The 20,587-nt window shown below is 40.6% G+C and overlaps 1 protein-coding gene and 1 pseudogene across 2 annotated transcripts; both read left to right on the top strand.

Annotated features, from left to right (window-relative positions):
* Positions 1-9,677: 9,677 nt before the first annotated feature.
* LOC122004310 lies at positions 9,678-11,854 on the top strand (annotated as a pseudogene).
* Positions 11,855-12,483: 629 nt separating this feature from the next.
* Positions 12,484-20,253, top strand: LOC122010587 (guanine nucleotide-binding protein subunit beta-like protein). 2 transcript variants are annotated; one of them, XM_042567115.1, is made up of 4 exons: positions 12,484-12,829; positions 17,669-18,204; positions 18,985-18,990; positions 19,953-20,253. In XM_042567115.1, exons 1-4 carry the CDS (start codon positions 12,484-12,486, stop codon positions 20,058-20,060), a joined length of 996 nt encoding a protein of 331 aa, XP_042423049.1. In that variant the 3' UTR covers positions 20,061-20,253. The 2 variants fall into 2 exon arrangements, with proteins under 2 accessions (XP_042423049.1, XP_042423043.1); XM_042567109.1 differs by lacking the exon at positions 18,985-18,990.
* The last annotated feature ends 334 nt before the right edge of the window (positions 20,254-20,587 follow it).

The raw sequence follows: 20,587 nt of genomic DNA, 5'->3' as shown, positions 1-20,587 counted from the left end.
CAAGTACTTTTCCCCCAGAAGAACAATGTACGAAGGAGAAAGAAAGTAGAAGACAAGTGCGGATGTGCAAGAGAGCGTACCTGCGTGAGGGAGAGGACCTCCCTTTTAATATAACAATGTGTACCTTCTAGAGCTTGACTGATGTCAGAAAATGTTGAGTGTCAGGACTTGTCGGGTGATGGAGGGCATGTGGCATCCTCCTGTATCCTGAAGGAAGGTTCCACTCGTAGGTGACTACAGACCGTTGGAATATTCCCTGACACTTGGCAGTTATTCTCTGACAGCCAGTTACGATTCCTTGATCTTGTTGTCATGTAACGCCTTCTGTCCCGACCGGAGAGGAATAGGGCAGCCCGGGATGATCGGTCGAGTATAACACCTGGTCTAAACCTTGGGGGGCAGGGAGCCATGGAGAGATCGTCCAAGAGTTGATCGAAAGTTTGCTGACCGGGAGTTTAGCTTACTGAGAGCACTAGGCCTAAGTACCACCAGGTCGTGAAAGCCCAACCCGTCCAATCTAGGTCAGGTATCATCTCGACTGTCTACCTAGGTGTCTCAGATATGGAGTTCTGGTCTATGAGAACCCGACCAGGAATCAGGTTGCTAACGTCGTCCCCCGATCTTACTTCCTCTTTTCATACCTGTTGACTGTCATATCCCCTTGTCTTCTGACTATCACGTCCCTTTGACTCTAACTGTCACATCCCCTTAACTTCTGACTACTATATCCCCTTAACTTCTATTGCCCAATCCTTATCAGACCCCGCCATTATGCACCGTATCAAATAAGGTAAAAATTGAAAGTAGAATGCAATGGTTAACGAAGGGCCGACTTGAATCCATCACAAGTCATTGAGCCTTACTTGTCACCGTACGAATTTCTACATGCAAAGCAGATGGCCTTCTGCAGGAATCAAGTAACAATCATATTTCTTTTCAATGGGAAAGAGAGGAGAGCGAAGGAAGAGGAGCCAAAGTCAAGATGCCCAAATGATGTTTGATACCGTATACACTACACTACACAACACTTTAATTGAGCTCAACATGTTAAAACTTTATGAGTTAAATATTCTCTTAAACAATCTGATCAATTAAATTAATTAGTACAAGACTAAAGAAATCATAGTTATTATAACTATAATACTACCTAGTACTAATATTATTAACGACAAAAATCAAATGTGGATGTGTAGTACAAGAATGACGCGAAATATAATATATACATACTCATTCTTAATAAGTCCTCTTTATGACCCAAACATAATCGAAATCATATTTACCAATATCTTCTACTAAACCATAGTGGTAAAACATAATTCAACTTTATGACTCAAAATTAAAGCTCACATCATATTTACAAAATCGTATATAAAATCATAATAATAAATCATGATGATGTCTTTATGTCAGAGAGTCAAAACCTCATACACATGTAAAACTTTAGTAGATATAATAAGTAAAAAAAATACATGTGTTCATTAATATAAATCATCGCACAAATACAGATTCCTACCAAATGAGTACTTCATCAAAAGGAAGAACCTCCATATTCAGCACATGCTAGTTTACCTTGGGTGATAAGCACTTAGTGAATGGATATCCACTAACATAACATCTATTCTTATATGCTATATCATAATTTGATAACTCTAAACTCTTTCTTTAATCTCTAGAAATTTTTTGTCAATATGTTTAGATTTTGACTAATTACAATTATTCTTATAATACAATTCCATAGTTTTATTATTGCAGTTGATCCTCAATGGTCTGTCAATGACTCCAATTATCTGTAACCCTGTGATAATGTTCCACATCCATATCATGTGGTTGGAAATTTAATAGTAGACTATAAACTCTACATCCATAGTGAAACTTGTAGGACTGTAAATATGTTGGGGGGAGGTGAATAGCGTTTGTCGAAAATCACAAGTTAAAATGAGTTGCGTAGTGGAAAAGAGAAACAAACAACACAACGCTAATAATGTCAAGTTTTACTTAGTTCAGAACCTGCGACAACTCCTACTCCAAGGCCCGCAATCATCGATCACTTTCATTGGATAATCACTATCAGTTCGTAAATGGATTATAGATATTGAGTACAAGAACTGAAAATAAAAATGTTACCGACAAACAAAAAGGAAATTGAAAAAGTGTTCTTTCTTCAAACTCTTCGGAGCATCCTTTCGGTGTCGTCGGAGTGTTTTTGGAGTAGCACTTGAATATGAAACTTGTAGTAGATGATGTCTTGAAGTTGTTGGTCGAAGGCCTTTATATAGGCTCATTTCGGGTGTCTAGAACCCCTTCGAGCGCCTATACCATGCTGACATGACAATCTTTCAACGAAACTTCATTCGTGAAGTTTTATCCACCTCCGGGTGTCTGGAGCGTTGGCGTGGGCTTGGCCAGTCAAAGCACTCCAACTCAGCTTCAGGATGAAATTTCTAGTTTGGGTACCTAGACCAATTCCGGGAGCCTGGATCGCTCGGGTGCCTAGATCGCCCAGGTGCTTGGACCGCCCGGGTGCCTGGCGCCCGCCCGAGTGAGGCTGGTCTAGGTGCCTGGACACCCTTTTTTCAACCTTCTTTCTTGCAAAAAAGAGTTAGTCCTAGGGAAATAAAAATATTTCTATCATGTAAAGCAAAGTTAGTCCAACATAATAAAATAGAAGTAGTAATTAGATCTTGTCTCCATAAGACTAGAATCTAGTCAACGTATCAACTTAGGTTTTCCAAATGGACCTAAGTTGGACCGACACTTACAGTTCTCTCAATCAGGAACACGCCCTCACTGGATCTCTCCTCCAGTTGCTTACCTCTTACTTACCAACTACAGTCTCTTGACTTACCTTTGACCCACCTGGTCTTCCCGCCAGTTCCCGCCAGTTCATGTCCTAGACCCAACTGGATTTTGACCGATTGTTAGGTTCTATGGACCCAACCAAACTTCCCTCCAGATATCGGGCCTCGTAGACCTATCTGGGCTTCCAACCAGCTATCGGGTCTAGTAAACCTAGCTGGATTTCAGCCTAGTGTCAGGTCCTCCAAACTTGTCAACTCCTGCACACTTGGTAAAACAATTAGATTATAAAATATTTTAACTTTAATTCACTTATCATTCATCAAAACTTAAGTTAGATCATTAGTGTAAATTGTACCAATAGAAGTGACTATTAGCGTTTGTTTGATATTTTTCCATGATATAGACCCTCATGCAAGCATGAAGACATATCCGAAGGTGAATCTCCATCTATCTAAGCATATAGTAAAATCAAAGTTTGAATATCCAATGATCTCCAGATGACCTAATTTCTAATATGTGAGTATGTAATCCTTCGTTCTTTGTAAATATTGCAAAACCCTTTTTACAACTTTCTAATATTTTGATCCAAGGTTACAAATATCTGTCTAACATCCCCATAATGTATGCAATATTTGAACGCATATATACTTGAGTATATTAAACTCCCTACTCCTGATGCATAGAAAAATTGCTGCAGTTTCTTAATCTCTTGTTCATGGGGTGAACATTGTTGCAAGCTAAGTTTATTACCCTTTAACACTGAGTGTCACTAAGAGTACAATTTTACATGCCATACTGAATGAACACTTTTTCTATATAGGTATTTTATGATAGTCTAAGTGTGCACCTTGAACAATCATGAACAATTAGTATACCTTAAATAAAAGATGTATCATCAAGATTCATCATTTCAATTCATCTGATAAAAATGACTTGGTTTCTTACAATAGTTCCTTATCATTGTTAGTCAGCAAAATATTGTCCATATACAAAACAAGTATAATAAACTTGCTCTCACTAAACTTGATATACAAACATTGATCAATTGGATTTTTCTTAAAATCAGTTGAAGAAACCACTTGATCAAATTTTCGGTACTATTAACGAGATGTCTACTTTAAATCATAAATGAACTTTCTTAGTTTACATATTAGGTAATTTGAATCTTTTGACTCAAAGTTCTTTGATTGCATCATGTATATAGTTTCCTCAATATTTATATTCAGAAACACAGTCTTAACATCCATTTGGTGTAACTCTAGGTCATAATGAATTACATGTATCATGATCACCCTGAGAGAGTTTTTCGTTGAATCCGTTGAAAAAATATCATTGTAATCAATGTCTTCCTTATTAGAGAATCCTTTGGCACTAGGTGTGCCTTATACTTTTTGACATTGCTATGTGAATTCCATTTGATTTTAAATATCCATTTACTACCAACTAGTCTCACACCTTCTGGCAATTCGATAAGTTCCTAAACGTCATTGTCCACTATATACTTAATCTCTTCTCTCATATCTTCGATCCATTTTTCTAGATGAGGGCATTGTTTGACGTTATGAAAGGATATTAGATCATCTTTAAACCCAATATCAAACTCATGCTCTTGGATATATATAATCATGAGATATTGTAGATCTCCTTACCCTAATGGATCTCCTAAGTGATACTTGTTCTTGAGGTCACTACAACAAAAATAACTTTTCGCAACGCGTAAATTCGCTTTCCGCAGCGCGCATTGCATGCTGCACAATTGAAAGCTGTTAAAAGTTCTATGTTATTGGCAGCGTGCCTTGCATGCCGCGAATATTATTATTTGCGGCGCGCAACGCACGCCACGAAAAATAATATCCGCAGCATGCGTTGCATGCCGCAAATATTATTATCCGCAGCATGCAATGCACGTCGTGGAAAATAATATCTACAGCATGCATTGCGCACCGCGGTTAAAATACATATAATTTTCACTAATATTTATTTAAAATATATAATACAAATTTAAAATTTAGACATTATCCCAATTCATACACCACTTAAAATAGAATAAAAATTATAAAATAAAATCAAAATGTGAATACATAATTTTTATTCATCTAATAATCATTTTACAAAGCTCATCAATTTCTCTAAACAACATTATAAATATTGACATGAACTAAAGAAAGACCCTAAGTCTATTGCCGAGTACCAAAGTTACACGGTTGAAACATCTAGATCTATCGTTGCGGCGATGCTTCCTTTTGCATATAGCGCAAAGCTTCGTACATATGGTGCACAGCAATGTTGTAGTTCAGAAACCCCATGAACCAGAATTCATGATTGTCGACCTGAATATATTTTTCAGCAAAATTCTAACAATTAATGAACAAATTGTGGGAAAAATACAATAAAATTCTCTACCTTAAGTACTGTAGAATAAGTATCATAATATAACACTAAGAAGCTAATTAAGACTCTAACTAGCTTCAGGGAAGAACAAGTATAGATTCGGGTGGACATTCTTGTATTTCTTTCTGTAAAAAAAAATGATAATTCATAAGAAAGCAACATCAAGATTTAATCGTCATATAAAATGATAACAAGAACTAATTTATAAGAAAGTAACATCAAGATTTTTAAACTAATTTGTGATTGGATCAAATTCAACCAACTCAGTTTGCATCTAAAGTTTGTATAAAAATGTTTGATACAAAAAGGCAATTCAGCTTAAGATTTGGCATGAGGAATCAACTCCAAAATGAAGCACTTTGTTGATATTCAAAGAGATACTTCCAAAATTGCAATTGCTTTCTTTTCCATTTGACAACATAAATAACTAGAAATCATAGTATCGCAAGAACTTTTATCTTATTTAATTGTTAAATTTCAACATAGTTAACAAACTATTTGAATAACTACCGAAGAAAGCAATTTCAAAACAAGAACAAGGGTAGCTATGTACATCTAATTGTTAAATTTCAACATAGGTAACAAACTATTTGAATAACTACCAAACAAAGCAATTTCAAAACAGGAACATGGGAAACAATCAGACAAAGCAATAATGCAAGTATGATATAGACCTTAACTATGTACATCTATTTGGTAGCTACTAAAGAAGGAACGAGGGTAGACTTAAAAATATGCAAGCTTGTTCATATTCATGACCATTAATAATGTGAGCTCAATATAGTCTAATCTTGTTCATTTATCTTGCTAAACTTAAAAAAATGTGCAACATCGTTTGTAAGATCTAGAAGAGTTTATAATAAAAAATATGACACCTCTAGAGAGGCACTTCAAGTTGCTCAAAATTTAAAACTACTAAATGAAACTCCAAAGAGTTCCCTATTTCTTCAAACACAAGAACTAATAGCTAACTTATAGATATTTCATTCACTAAAGTTAAAATATGTGCCAAAACTTAATTGATTTGATAAGGAAAAGGAATGGGAGTTGCAACTTACTTGTAAAGTGCAAAGAGTGAAGAGGGTAATGCCAATGTTCCTGTGAGTGGTGTGCACAATACCCTTGGATTTGTTCCCAAGGGCAAGACCAGTAGTCCAGCCACTAACACCAATGTCATAGCCAAGGATTTGGCAAGAAACATGGAGGTAAACCATGCAGGTTCTGCGGACTCTCTTTTCAGCCAAAATGAAAAACTATCATTGTTAAGTGTGTACAGTCCAGAATAGCTCACTCTTGATAGTTGGAAACAGAAGTTTCTCTCGCCATAAGAACTTCCTTAATTAGCTCACTCTTGACAGTTACAATAGGGTAAGCTGAATCAAGAGTTTTAAAGGCCAGATCCAGCTTGAAAACCACTTTGTTTGTTTCTACCTCTAGAGAATGTGGTGGACTGACAAGAACAACTCTCAACTTGTTCTCTTGGATATACCTGCCAGTTTCTTTTCAGAAAAAACTTGGAATGATGTCCTCATCCATACAACCATAGGAGCAACTGTGGTCTGAATCAGGAACTTATCTTTTAACTGCATATTAGATGGGGGGTCCTTTGATGCTTGTGTAGTAACTATGAAATCGCATGTTGATCTTGGTAGATGATTCCTGCATTTGAACGAACACAATATCACTTAGGAGATGTAGTTTTAACCTTGAATGCAATAAAATCTTTGGAATTGTTAACAAGTTGAACAGAACATGTACTCTATATTATTAACGTCCAAAGTGAACCTGAGTTCCTGAGGATAGATTTTGACAAGCATTTCGCTCGCACCCATCGCCACTTTCCTCAATCAAAAGCACACGGACAAAACGAATGGATGAAATCAAAATAGAAAGTGAAAAGGAGTAAGAAACATCGGCTGAAACGAAATCTTCAAGCTGCAGATTTAGATCTCCGGATGGCGTCGTGGCGGTATGAAATAGCTGAGCTCGCCCACAAATTCCCCCAAGATCAGTGCACAAGATGACAGCGACGATGAACCCTAAGAAGTTATTTTTGCTACCAGAGAGGAGTTTTTGAGTAAATAACAAGATGGAAATCGCTAAAATCTCACTCACAGTTTTGCTTCTGGATGTTGAAGACCCAGTGGCGGAGATTCCTCTACTGAGGAGATCCACCTTCCCCATCGACTTCAAAGGCTTGAAATTGTCCTTCTGGGGCACACCATCCATGACCTTTGCCCCCATCTGCCACAGGGTTCACCATCGTTGTCCCCTTGGGTAGCTTCACCTTCCTGAGCATCCGCACCACACCATCGGCGAACTCCGTCACCAAATCCGACGTCTCGTACTTGATCGGACCCTCGGAGATGGGTTCGTACTTGGTGATGTTGTAGGTCTTCACCCCCATCGTGTTGTCGGTCTGGCGGAAGGTGATTAGGGTCTGGTACTCAATCATTACACCGCCTGACGGATTAATCGCCTGAATGATTCGGAGGTTGAGCCACGAAGAAGAAGATGGCGGAAAGGCGGTGAGGAGGAGGCAAAGATTAGAGGTGCGAGGAGCGCGGAGAGTAGAGGCGCGAGGGTTTTGGGAAAGACATAAAAGAAAGAGGCAGAAATAAAAGAAAAAGGCTGGATAAAATAAACATTACATTTTTGTAATTTCATTTGCGGCGTACCACGCGTCGTTGATAATAAACAGATGTATTAACAGCGTGCTATTTTTTTATACCATTATTATTATTTACTATTCACAGTTCACGCTAATATGCATGTCGTTAATAATAATATTAACGGCATATTTTTAATGTGCACGGTTAATGTCTCTTTTTTTCCTTAAATTTATACTATTAACAACACACATTAATATGCACACCGTTAATAATATTATTAACGGCGTGTTTTTAATGTGCACTGTTAATAGCGCGCTGCGGAAAAGTAATTTTCTTGTAGTGGGTGATTGAGAGTCATGCTCAATTGTAGGAGGGAATACTTCTATTTGAGCTAACGTACCATCCAATTGTATAAGAGGGGACATGAAAATATCGTAGTCAACTACTCCTTCTAGATGTGCAACTTCAATTGTATGTGGAAGGATAATCATTTCATTATCAGCCGCATCAGTAATTACTATATTAGGATCACCCAAATTTTTTTAAATAATATTTTCCTAACTTTATTTCTCCCACCATCCTCAATAAATTTAGAATTATCCATCTCAAAAAAGGATCTATTCAAGGAGTGGTAAAACTTGAAGCCTCTTGAATTTTCAAAGTATCCTACAAAATGATAGCTAATGATTCTTGAGTTAAATTTTCTTTCATTAAGCCTATAGGGTTTAGTCTTAGTTGGATAATTCCAGACATGTAGATACCTAATACTAGGCATTCTATATGTTGACAGCTTGTATTAGGTTTCGTTACCGCTTTATTAGGAACTCTATTGAGTAATTAAACTGTATCAAGTGTCTCACCCCATAGAGACTCTGCTAGAGAAGAAAATGTCATCATACTTCTCACCATATTTTTTAGGGTCCGATTTTGTCACTCTACTACACCATTCTACTGAGAGATCTCAGACATGTGTATGATTTGACAGCCTTAATCTCTTCTTATCAAAAAGGTTTTGAACATGTCCAGGGATTGCAACTTCTCATGATTAGGTACAAGTATCCATATCAAGAGTAGTCATCTATAAAGCTAATAAAATATGTTTGACCATTCTAAGAAGCTTTAGGGAACAATCTACATATATTCATATGTATTAACTCTAAGACTTCATTGCTCAGTCTTTAACCTATATTATTTTTGTTAGTCATTTTCTACTTAAAATACTAAATGCAAATTCCAAAAATCTGACATATCAAGAATCGAGAATTTTAATGACATTAAACTTTCTAGGCATTGTTTAGAAATGTGCCCTAACTACCTATGCCATAACATGGAGAAGTTCTCACACATCAAACCACACTTTACACCTATATTATGCATTACAACATTATCCATATGAGTTTCAATGTCTAACCTATATAGTTTATCAATCAAGAAACTAGTACCACATAGAATATAATTTAAAAATATATTAAGTTTTCTATTTCCAAATGAAAAAGTATATTCAAATTTGTCCAAACATGAAATATAAATTTGCTTCTAAATGACAAAACTACAAATATATGTTCTAATTAAATCTAAAAGTATAATGGGTTGGAGCCATTGGTGTGACCCCTAGATTTTGATATTTGGGTAAAAGTTTAAATTAGATTATTCTTGTATTTGATATGCATTTATGAGTGTGCAGAATGCAGGTACAACAAGGCAAAGTCCAAGTGTAGAGGTTTGGTGGTGTAAGTTCAAGTGTGTAGTCTTAGCAACGTAAGTTCAAGTGTGATTTGGCAACGTTGAAGTCCTGGAGTAAGGAGCTCTTGGAAATGGAAGATCCAACAACAAAGGACATGGCTGAAGGAAGCTCTTGAAGGCAAAGTGTGAAAAATGGGAAAGCATTTGAGAGATGCAAGGCTGCTGGAGGAGGCTAGAAGGCAAGGTCAAGTTATGTAAGCAAGGAAGAGTGTTGAGTGATTGTATTTGGGGCAAAATCCTAAAGTCACCAGTCGACTGGTAGGAGTGAACTGCATGTTTTTGTTCTCTCAACCGAAATGGGTCAGTCGACTGGTCATGACACCAGTCGATTGATATCTCTATATAAGCCACTCGACTAGTGACTCTACCAGTCGACTGATAGCGGAAAAACAACTTGGATATTTTCCCCCAACCTCTACATAATAGAGCTTGGGATGGTTGGCTTGGGTGACGATAATATACTTGGTTAAAAGCCTATTAGAGTCTCCAAAGCTCTCAGTGTGATCCTTGTGTGTGATCAAGAGATTGTGGCGAGGTTTCTCCACTGAGAAGGAGGATCAAGCTAACCGGAGCTCCAGGGATTAATCCATCGATGGATTGAGAGATCGTCCACCTTACAGACAGTCGTGGAGTAGAAGCCCTAATCTCCGAACTATGTAAATCAATGTGTTAGAAGTTTAATTATTTTGTTTATTGTCTCTAGGTTTTAGTTTTCCTTTGTTTGTCTTGATATTCCACTGCATGCACTAACAAACATAGAAAGTGATTGAAGAGGGTGACCTTCTATTCACCCTCTTACTAATGATGGATATTTTTCAAGCATTTCTCTTATTAGTGATGCTGATATTAATGCTAAAGTTTGGCATGCTTGACATTTATTCATTGGTTGACTAATTACATTTTTGGTTGAGCACATAAAATATGATTGTGAATAATTATATTAATTGAAGATATGGAACATGTTCTAGACATAATTGTTATTATGAGGGATTACAAATGTTCATACTGATTAAATGATCTAATATGGGATAAAGACAAGATATGGATGTCTCTAATTCAATTGGAAGAATGGCTAAGTGTAATAACTTTATTAGCATTGATTGCTTAGAGAGTGACTATGTAAGGTGTAATAGTTTTCTTAGCCTCAATCGCTCAGTGTGTTTGTTGTCACACGAACCATTTCCTTAATGTATGAAATGGATTATTATTGTATAGTATTTGTGACTTGACTTTTGTATAATTTTTGTGACTTAATTCTTGTATAGTCTTTGTGACTTAATTTTATTTAGTCTTTTTGACTAATTAGCCTAATGATTTGACTTAGATGAGTGGATGATATTGGTAATAAATAATGGGAACGTGCAAACATGGAAATGCTCATGATAGGCATGTTAACCACTTATAATGATATATTACCACTATACCCCTAGGGCAAAAGGTGGAACCGCTACCCTAGCGGCCCCTTGGCCCCGGCCCCACAAGATTCCAGAGGGAGTAAATCACGGTTAATGCTGGGCAGGATAGGTGACTGGGGTCGAAGGAATCTTTGACACAGCAGACCAGGGTTTTATCCCCGAGTGCAACTGGCGACCTTCGACCCCACGACTTCAGTGGCAAGCTGCAGACACCTAACCAGCTTATCCAGCCCGTGGGGGCCCACTATACCCCTAGGGGAAGTGGGGTGAAGAAGAGGTAGAGAGACAAGTTGTCCAAAAAAATTACGAGATTTGGTTTGTAGATTTGTGAAGAGATTCAATGAACGTGAGCCAAGTATAAAATTTATTCATCTTCAAAGACCGCTTCGCCTTAGGAGATAGTTGTAAAATTTTACAGTTTACATATTTCAGTTTTGTGATTCATGCATTATAATTGCTACAGAATTGGCTATGCGGTAATGACGGTGCAGCTGCTCAGTGGCAAGCGCGTGCCATTCCTCTTCACCATCAAGCAGCTGGTGGCGTCGGGGAAGCCGAAGAGCTTCAGCAGGCAGTTCCTGGTGCCCTCCTACCTGGGATCGTCATTCCTCGACCCCAAGGGCAGGAGAGGATCCAGAGGGTACGAAAACGTCGTGGCGCTCCTGGACGGCGGCAGGGAAGACGAGGACGAGCTGAGAGTGAACATCAAGAACGTGGCGTCATCCAGGGGGACCATCACGCTGAGCGTGACAAAGAGCAAGCCAGATACAGGGGAGGTGATCGGTGTGTTTGAGAGCCTGCAGCCATCGGACACCAACCTGCAGGGCGCCTAGACGCCCAAGGTCCAAGGATGTGAAGATCCAGGGGATCTGGTACGCCCAGCTGGGGCAGTAGGCTGCCATGGATATCGTAGGGAGAAAGGATATTGAAAGAGAAAGAGAGAGCTTAATGAAGATGATTTGTTTCTTCATGCGTCATGTGTATACTCTGGCACTTGTTTCGATCTTATCAAGATCAATTTGTCTATGAGATTACGAATTGCTCTTCAAGAAGATGTAACATAAATTAATGGCATATGGCACCACGAGACGTTGGCGGAGCACGAGACGTCGAGATCCGAACACCACGACTACGGCGGTGGAGGACTAAGAGTAGGAGGGAGGTGGAGTTCGGAAAGCGAGGAAATATCAATAGGATCGTGATTCATCGTTTTTTCCATCGAAGGAAGGAAGGGGACGAGACGGCAGCGGCCATGGCGAGTGCAGCGGCGAGTAGGCGTAGAGAGAGTTAATTTGTGAGTGATTCATTATAAATTAATTAGAGAACTTACGAACTAATCAGTGTTTAATAGAGCTTAGTGGGCCATTACTCGTGAGGCCGATGACACGTCATCAACAGTTGGACCTCAAAATTTGGAAACCCTAACAGCTGCCTCTTCGCCTATAAGACGTCGTTGCATTTAATTTCCACCCGTTTCGGTTGATTGCTCTCTTTGCTGCGTCCGCCTTCGCCACGACAGAAATATGGCCAGCACCCTGGTCCTCCGCTGCACGATGCGCGGTCACTCGGATGTGGTCACTGCCATCGCTGCCCCTATCGACAACTCCGACATGATCGTTTCCTCCTCCCGGGACAAGTCCCTCCTCGTCTGGAACCTTACCAAGGACTCTCCCACCTCCGGTGTTGACGGTTCCGGAGAGGGTTACTATGGCGTGCCCCGCCGTCGCCTCACTGGCCACTCCCACTTCGTCCAGGACGTGGCCCTCTCCTCCGATGGACAGTTCGCCCTTTCCGGCTCCTGGGATGGAGACCTCCGACTCTGGGATCTCTCAACCGGTGCCACAACACGCCGTTTTAGCGGGCATGTTGGCCTAGAATCGAATAGGACAGCACACTCAAAGCACACAGCACACAAGAAGAAACAAGAAGAATAGGACAAATAGGAACTTCACTTATGAAAGGAAACCTTACAATGAGATGTCTTCTACATGCCTCTAGGACTCTTTATATAGCATCACAAATGATAAGAGCACGAACACAAGATCCATAAAAATAGGATCTAGATGAGATCCATAAAAATAGGATCTAGACCAAGTAATAACTAATTATCAAGATAATAAAACATCAAAAAAAATGACGTGGAGAGGATTATTTCTCACATTACTCCCCCTAATCCTGACATGATTGTAGATCACGGACGCCGAGTAGTTGTCGCATGGCAGCTAACTTCACTCCTGGCAATGCTTTAGTTAACGCATCGGCTCGCTGTTCTCCGGTATTAACGAACTCCACCACAATCTGTCTCTTCTCAATGCATTCTCTGATAAAATGAAACCTTGTATCTATATGCTTGCTTTGACCATGGAATACCGGATTCTTCATGAGAGCTATGGCGGATTTGTTGTCAACAAACAAAGTTACCGGTTTTAGCTTTACACCTGTTAATTCACTGGCAAGGCTCCTCAACCACAAAGCATGGCAAGCCGCAGTTGTGGCTGCCATGAACTCTGCCTCACAAGATGAAAGCGCCACTGTCTTCTGCTTCTGTGAGTTCCAGGACACCAAACTTTCATTAAAATATAAAGTCATTCCACTTGTGCTTTTCCTTCCATCGAGATCGCCGGCTAAATCACTGTCCGAGTAGCCGAATATACCAATTTCCTGGGGTCCCTTTATGTAAACAAGCCCAAAATAAATTGTACCTTTTAAATACCTGAGAATCTGTTTGACCACCCTGTGATGCATGATTGTAGGCCTCTCCATGTATCTGCTCGCCATTCCAACAGAATATGACAGGTCCGGCCGTGTGTGAAGCAAATATCTCAGACAACCAACAATGCGCCTGTACTCCGTGGCGTCAACTGGAGTCCCTTCCAAGTCCTTATGCAACTGTGTCTTGGGTTCCATTGGATGCTTTGTGGCATTGCAGTCTGTCATCTTGAATTGAGATAGAATTTTCTTGGCATAAGCTGATTGTCTAAGTGAAATTCGGCTCTTCTGTTGCTCCACTTCAATCCCTAAGTAGTAGGAGAGAAGACCCAAATCACTCATCTCAAATTCTATCATCATTTGTTGTTTAAACTTGTTGATTTTCTCTGTGCTACCTCCTGTCACGATGAGATCGTCGACATACACTCCAACAAGTATACTTGCTTCTCCTTCACCTCTTGTATATACTGCATGTTCTTGAATACATTTTTTGAAGCCGAGCTCTACCAGACTCCTGTTCAGCCGCATGTTCCAAGCTCGTGGAGCCTGCCGCAGTCCATAGAGGGCCTTAAATAACCTGTACACCTTATGTTTCTGATTTTGTACCTCAAACCCTTCCGGTTGGGAGACGTATATTTCTTCTTCTAACTCTCCGTTAAGGAATGCTGACTTCACATCTAGATGGTGTACCTCCCAGCTTCGATTCCCTGCAAGTGCAAGAATGACTCGAATAGTATCAAGTCTAGCGACCGGTGCAAATACCTCTTCAAAGTCGATGCCTTGTCTCTGTACATAGCCTTTAGCAACTAATCTTGCTTTATACTTAACAACTTTCCCCGTTGAATCTTTCTTCAGTTTGTACACCCACTTTAGGCCAATAGGTTTGTGGCCTAATGGGAGCTCAGTTAGGGTCCAGGTCTTGTTCATCTTAATAGTTTCCAGTTCTTCCTCCATTGCTTCGTACCAGCAAGCCTCGGTTGCAGCCTCTTGGTAACAGGTCAGCTCTTCAGACATCATCAGCATTACCTCATTTTCTTCTTCATCAATACCAACCACTTCCTCAGTGTTGGCATATATATCGGCAATGGACCTAAACCGAACTGGCCCTTCATGAGAGTCAGGTGAGGTAGTTGTATGGGTGCTCGATGATGATGTAGATGGACTTGATGCTCTTGTCATGGGTACCACGGCTGTTGCCGGTGGTGCGACATCTTCTGTTCCTGCCTCAATGTCTGCTACAACAATCACCTCGTCCGTGTCGAGTGCATCCTCCACCATAAACTCCGGTAAGTTTTCTTCATGGTTAGCACCTGCAGTCCATGTCCATTCACTATTTTCTTGAAATACTACATCTCTATTTACTTGTAGCTTGTCATGCCTTGGATCAAATAGACGATGAGCTTTGCAACCTTCCTCGACACCCAAGTATACCATGGGTGAACTTCTGTCGTCAAGTTTCTTCAGGTGAGGGGTTGCATTTTTCACGTATACAACACAACCGAATACTCTCAAGTGGGCGAGATGTGGCTTTCTCCCCATCCAGGCTTCAAATGGGGTACGGTCTCCTAGCGCCTTAGTTGGGAGACGATTTAGCATATAGACAGCATGCCTAACTGCCTCTCCCCAGAACCTTGCCGGCATATGTGTACCCTTGAGGAGAGATCTTGTCATGGCCATCACAGTGCGATTACGGCGCTCTACAACACCATTCTGTTGGGGTGTGTAGGGAGCCGTAAAGTGCCGCTCGATCCCTTCATTTTCACAGAATCGAGTGAACTCTGTGGATAGAAACTCACCGCCACGGTCTGTCCGAAGTGTTTTGATCTTGTACTCAGTCGTGTTCTCCGTCACGGACTTGAATTTCTTGAATGCTTGGAATACATCTTTCTTTGCTGCCAATACAAATACCCACATCCATCTTGTACAATCATCAACAATCAAAAAGAAATATTTGTTACCAGCCAATGTACTTGGTGAAATTGGCCCGCAAATATCAGCATGGAGAAGTTCCAACGGCTTTGTTGCTCTGAAGTTTGCTTGGTGCGGGAATGGTGACCTTGCATGTTTAGCGACCACACATACCTCGCAAAGCTTGTTCGGCTGGGGCAATGGAGGTACATCAACTGCCAATTTCTTCTCCCCTAACAGCTTCAAATCGTGAAAATTGACATGTCCGAGCCTTGTGTGCCATAACCAGGTTGAGTCTTCTAGGCTTGCTAGGAGACAGACTTGCTTGCATGTCTTCAAGGTTACCTTGTACAAGCGATTTTGTGTTCGCTTTACCCGCATCAAGAGCTTCCCGCTCCTATCAATCACCTTCATGATATCTTTCTCCATGTGCACTTCATTCCCAGTTTCTGTCAATTGACCGAGACTTATGATATTACTACAAAGTTTCGGAATGTAGTATACCTCGTGGAGAGCCTTCCGATCGCCATTCTTGCATTCGAACACAACCGTCCCCTTGCCCATGATCTCAATGGTTGATCCATCGCCAAATCTCACCCTCCCGGTGATGGTTTCATCTAGTTCTTAAAACTTCTCGCGATGGTCAGTCATGTGGTTGCTAGCACCGTTGTCAAGGTACCAGACGTCTTTATCTTCTTTCTTAACGCCGCGGTACATCTCCGGTAGCAACCTATCTTCACTGAGCAGAATGGTATCCTGCCGCTCATGCCTAGTGTCAGATTCCTCGTGGGACACGGTCATCATCAGTGTTGGCTCTTCATCGGTGGCACAAGTGAGGTGAGCCTCATCATCACATCGCTTGTTGTAGCATTCGGACGCATAATGCCCCATTTTCTCGCAATTGAAACATTTTATATGTCTCTTGTCTCGAGTGCCACTGTTGTTGTCGCTAGTCCCTCCTGCACTGTCTTGGCGTTGCGTACCACGACCACGACCGTGCCCTCGCCCACGTCCACGCCATTTGCCACGACTAGGGTTGCTGGACCCACGCCCCTTTCCTCCTGACGAAGTGTCCACGTTGCTCCCCTTCTGTCGCATTTGCCATTCGGCATGGGTTAATAGGAGCTCACCTTCAGTGCCGTTGGTGTTGCTGCGTAGTCGTAGCGTTCGTTCTTCGTACGCCTTCAGTCGCCCTATAGCCTCCTCAAATGGTATAGACTCAAGGTCGTAGAATTGCTCAATACCAGCAACAATAGGAAAGAATTTATCAGGGACAGAATCGAGCAATTTTTTTACCAACGAGGATTCTTCAAGCGTGGCACCAAGGGTGGAGAACTTGCTGCTTAGGGCGCTGAGTTTGCCAGCAAACTCATCAATCGTTTCGGTCTCTTTCATCCGGAGAGCGTCGAACTCGCTCTTCAATGTTTGTACACGTGCCTTCTTCACCCGATCACTACCAAGGTACCTCGTCTTGAGGCTGTCCCAGACCTCCTTCGCCGTCTTCTTTGTTGCGATCTGGAGAAAGATGTCTTCGGGGACACACTGCAGGATGTATGCATGTGCCTTTTTGTCCTTCTTTGCATCCACCTGGGCTCCTTCCGCTGGCTCCACCGCCTCCCAGACTCCCTGTGCATCAAGGATCGCCTCTGTCTTTATTGCCCACACAGTATAATTGTAAGGACTTAGCATCGGATAGGGAAATGACACTCCGCCGTTCTCCTTTACTGGGATGCTCGACATTTTATGGAATTGTAGATTCTTGGATGTCTTATACTACCAATGCTCTGATACCAGATGTTGGTCTAGAATCGAATAGGACAGCACACTCAAAGCACACAGCACACAAGAAGAAACAAGAAGAATAGGACAAATAGGAACTTCACTTATGAAAGGAAACCTTACAATGAGATGTCTTCTACATGCCTCTAGGACTCTTTATATAGCATCACAAATGATAAGAGCACGAACACAAGATCCATAAAAATAGGATCTAGATGAGATCCATAAAAATAGGATCTAGACCAAGTAATAACTAATTATCAAGATAATAAAACATCAAAAAAATGACGTGGAGAGGATTATTTCTCATAGGGCACACCAAGGATGTCATCTCCGTCGCGTTCTCTGTCGACAACCGCCAGATCATGTCCGCCTCCCGCGACCGCACCATCAAGCTCTGGAATACACTCGGTGAGTGCAAGTACACTATTCAGGGTGCCGATGCGCATTCCAACTGGGTTAGCTGCGTTCGCTTCAGTCCCAACGCTTTGCTGCCCGCCATCGTCTCCGGATCCTGGGACCGCACTGTCAAAGTATGGAACATGACCAACTGCAAGCTGCGATGCACACTCGCAGGCCATACTGGTTACGTTAACACGGTTGCCGTTAGCCCCGATGGTTCCCTCTGCGCTAGTGGTGGTAAGGATGGATTCACGCTGCTCTGGGACCTGGGCGAGGGGAAGCGCCTTTATGCACTTGATGCTGGTGCCATCATTCACGCGCTATGCTTCAGCCCCAATAGGTACTGGCTTTGTGCTGCCACTCGGGAGAGCGTCAAGATCTGGGACCTTGAGAGCAAATCTGTTGTGCAGGACCTTAAGCCTGAGACGACCGCCACCAATAACCAGGTACTCGATTCTTTATACTGGTCACTCCTGTCTTTACAAAATGAATGGTCTTTCATAAAACTGGCATCTTTGATCTTATTCTAAGCTTGTTATTTTTCTGTCAAAAAAATTTAGTTTCATGAGTTATGTTGTCGTTATGGAGGATTATAGCTTTCATGAATTATGTTGTCTTTCAAAAAAAAGGCACCTAAATCGTCCCTCCGTCAGTGCCCGCAACAGCTCACCCATTCCTCGTCTGATGCAAATTTCGGATAGGATCACGTAGAGTTCAAAATTAACTTGTTTGAGATTTTACATTTTTCCAACCAAACCCTTTCAAACTTGAATGACCAAGGCATGCAATTGTAGGAAATGATAGAAACATTAATAGCTTTTCCATTTTATGTGACACTTGCATATATATTGATTTGTAATTTTGCTATCAACATGTTTGAGATTGGCGTTCTTCTTTACTTCATTATTTTCAGCCTCCACTTATATGTCAAGGGCCTCTCACATCAGTGTCTTTAACTGGAAACAATTAGTGTCATTTCTCTAAGGATATTGATTCATCTACCTTTTTGGTCTTCTAATCTGTGTCCATGGACACTCAAGTAATGGTAGATAATTTTTTTTGCGGCTAAATAAATATATATAATTTTTTGTTGAGGTTGTGTGGTTACTGGTTAGGGTTTGGTTTGAAATGGGAAAGAGGAAGAAGAAGGGAGGAAGAGGGAGAAGAATGAGGAAATGGGAGAATTTGGGAGGAAAATCACGTGAAGACTAAGCCTTCAGCCTTAGAAAAAAGCTGATTTTTTTAATACCTTTTAGTGGAATGATGTTGTTCCACTAAAGGATATTAAAAAAAATAAATAAAAGTCATGAATCTTTCGTGGCTTTTAAAAACCAAAGACTCTTCTTCTCCGGCAGCCCAGCACAGTCAAGAATCGTCATACTAGATAGTTCCGACCGACTCATGGAGGGCTAAAGGCTAAAGCCCCCCATGTAGTTCCGCCACTTATTTGAAATCTTCACTAGCTTTCAATAGGCTAAAGTTGCAAGTAATTGATTTAGGGTTAAGCTTGTCATATTCGACATTGTTTCTTTAGTTTAAATTCTGTATGTTGTATTTTTGCAACATCCACTTGTTTACCTTTCTAAGCTTCAAGTGAGATTATTCTGGAGATGGTACAATCAAATTGGTTTTTATTGATCACATAACATTAGTGTTCCACTTATGTTCCATCACCGCTGACAGATGATGACTTAATGTTTCTAAAGCATCAAGACATCTGCTAGTAGATAAAAACTTCGTGTAAATTTACATAGATCGAGTAATTTCAGAAACTTTATGTCCAAGCAAGGAAGCTCAGTTTGTGATTTTTTTAGCTCAATTTGTTTAGCTTCTTTACTAATCATATTGTACTTTAATTCTGGGTATGGTACTCGCTGATTATTTCTTGTTTTAACAAGAATCATACACTGTGAAACTGATGTTGTAGCTGAGACAGATCACTTTATCATCTTTCTATCTTCTAACGAGGGTTTTCCTCCAAACTCGATATTGTCAGTTACTTTGTGGGCTCGTATCATTTGTGCGCTTAGAATTATGATCGGGTAGTTAATTGTATTTGTCAAATACCAGAGTATAACATGATAATGGTTAATGATTTGTTCCAGTAACATGTATTTGTTTTAACACTTCGGATTCTTTCCAAGTGAAACTATTCATTTTATATGCATAAACGTTTCTTTGATTGTTTATGCAGGTACTGTACTGCACAAGCTTGACTTGGAGCGCAGATGGTAGCACACTCTTCACTGGTTACACAGATGGAGCCATCAGAGTATGGGAGATCCGATACTATAATGCATAAATAAGAGCTTCTTGAGCCTGGATTTCGGTTGTGGTTTCAGTGTGCATGATTTTGATACTCGAGTGTTAGTAGCTTTCCGGTGCCGAGTAACATTTCTGCTTGTGTTATTTATTGTTAGAATTATAATTTACCGTTTTAAGTAATTTCCGGTGACGCTGTAAAAATTTGTTCTGCTCTTGAGTTCGGTTGGAATCAGCTTGGATTAACATTCCAGTTGAATTGTGCATGTGGTTCATGTTGGATCTGTTGTGTAGTCTGAAACTCAAATATATATGTTGGTTCAGCTTGGATTAAAAATTTGTTTTGATTTGACCTTCCAATGTTGCTTAAGCAAGCAAGCCACCCTTTTGTAACGCAACTGGCAACGGCATGTGGCGATGAGCAAAGCAGTCGCATGTGAGGCATGTAGATTGCTAAGTGGCAAATGAGGCAAGCATGTGGCAAGTGATCATGCAACGACAACCGGCACTTGAGCAACATGTGTCATGCTCAATCGGTCTGCTACACCCATTTTAATTTTCAAAGAC

This window comes from Zingiber officinale, chromosome 1A (genome assembly GCF_018446385.1).
Source record: "Zingiber officinale cultivar Zhangliang chromosome 1A, Zo_v1.1, whole genome shotgun sequence".
In the NCBI taxonomy this organism is placed as follows: Eukaryota; Viridiplantae; Streptophyta; class Magnoliopsida; order Zingiberales; family Zingiberaceae; genus Zingiber; species Zingiber officinale.
This window is presented reverse-complemented; position numbering and strand designations above follow the sequence as displayed.

Excerpts from the sequence above, each read along its gene's own strand:
- LOC122010587 (XM_042567115.1), top strand. The coding sequence starts at position 12,484 with ATGGCCAGCACCCTGGTCCTCCGCTGCACGATGCGCGGTCACTCGGAT. Across the intron at positions 12,830-17,668 it reads CCGTTTTAGCGGGCATGTTG|GGCACACCAAGGATGTCATC; the intron begins GCCTAGAATCGA and ends TATTTCTCATAG.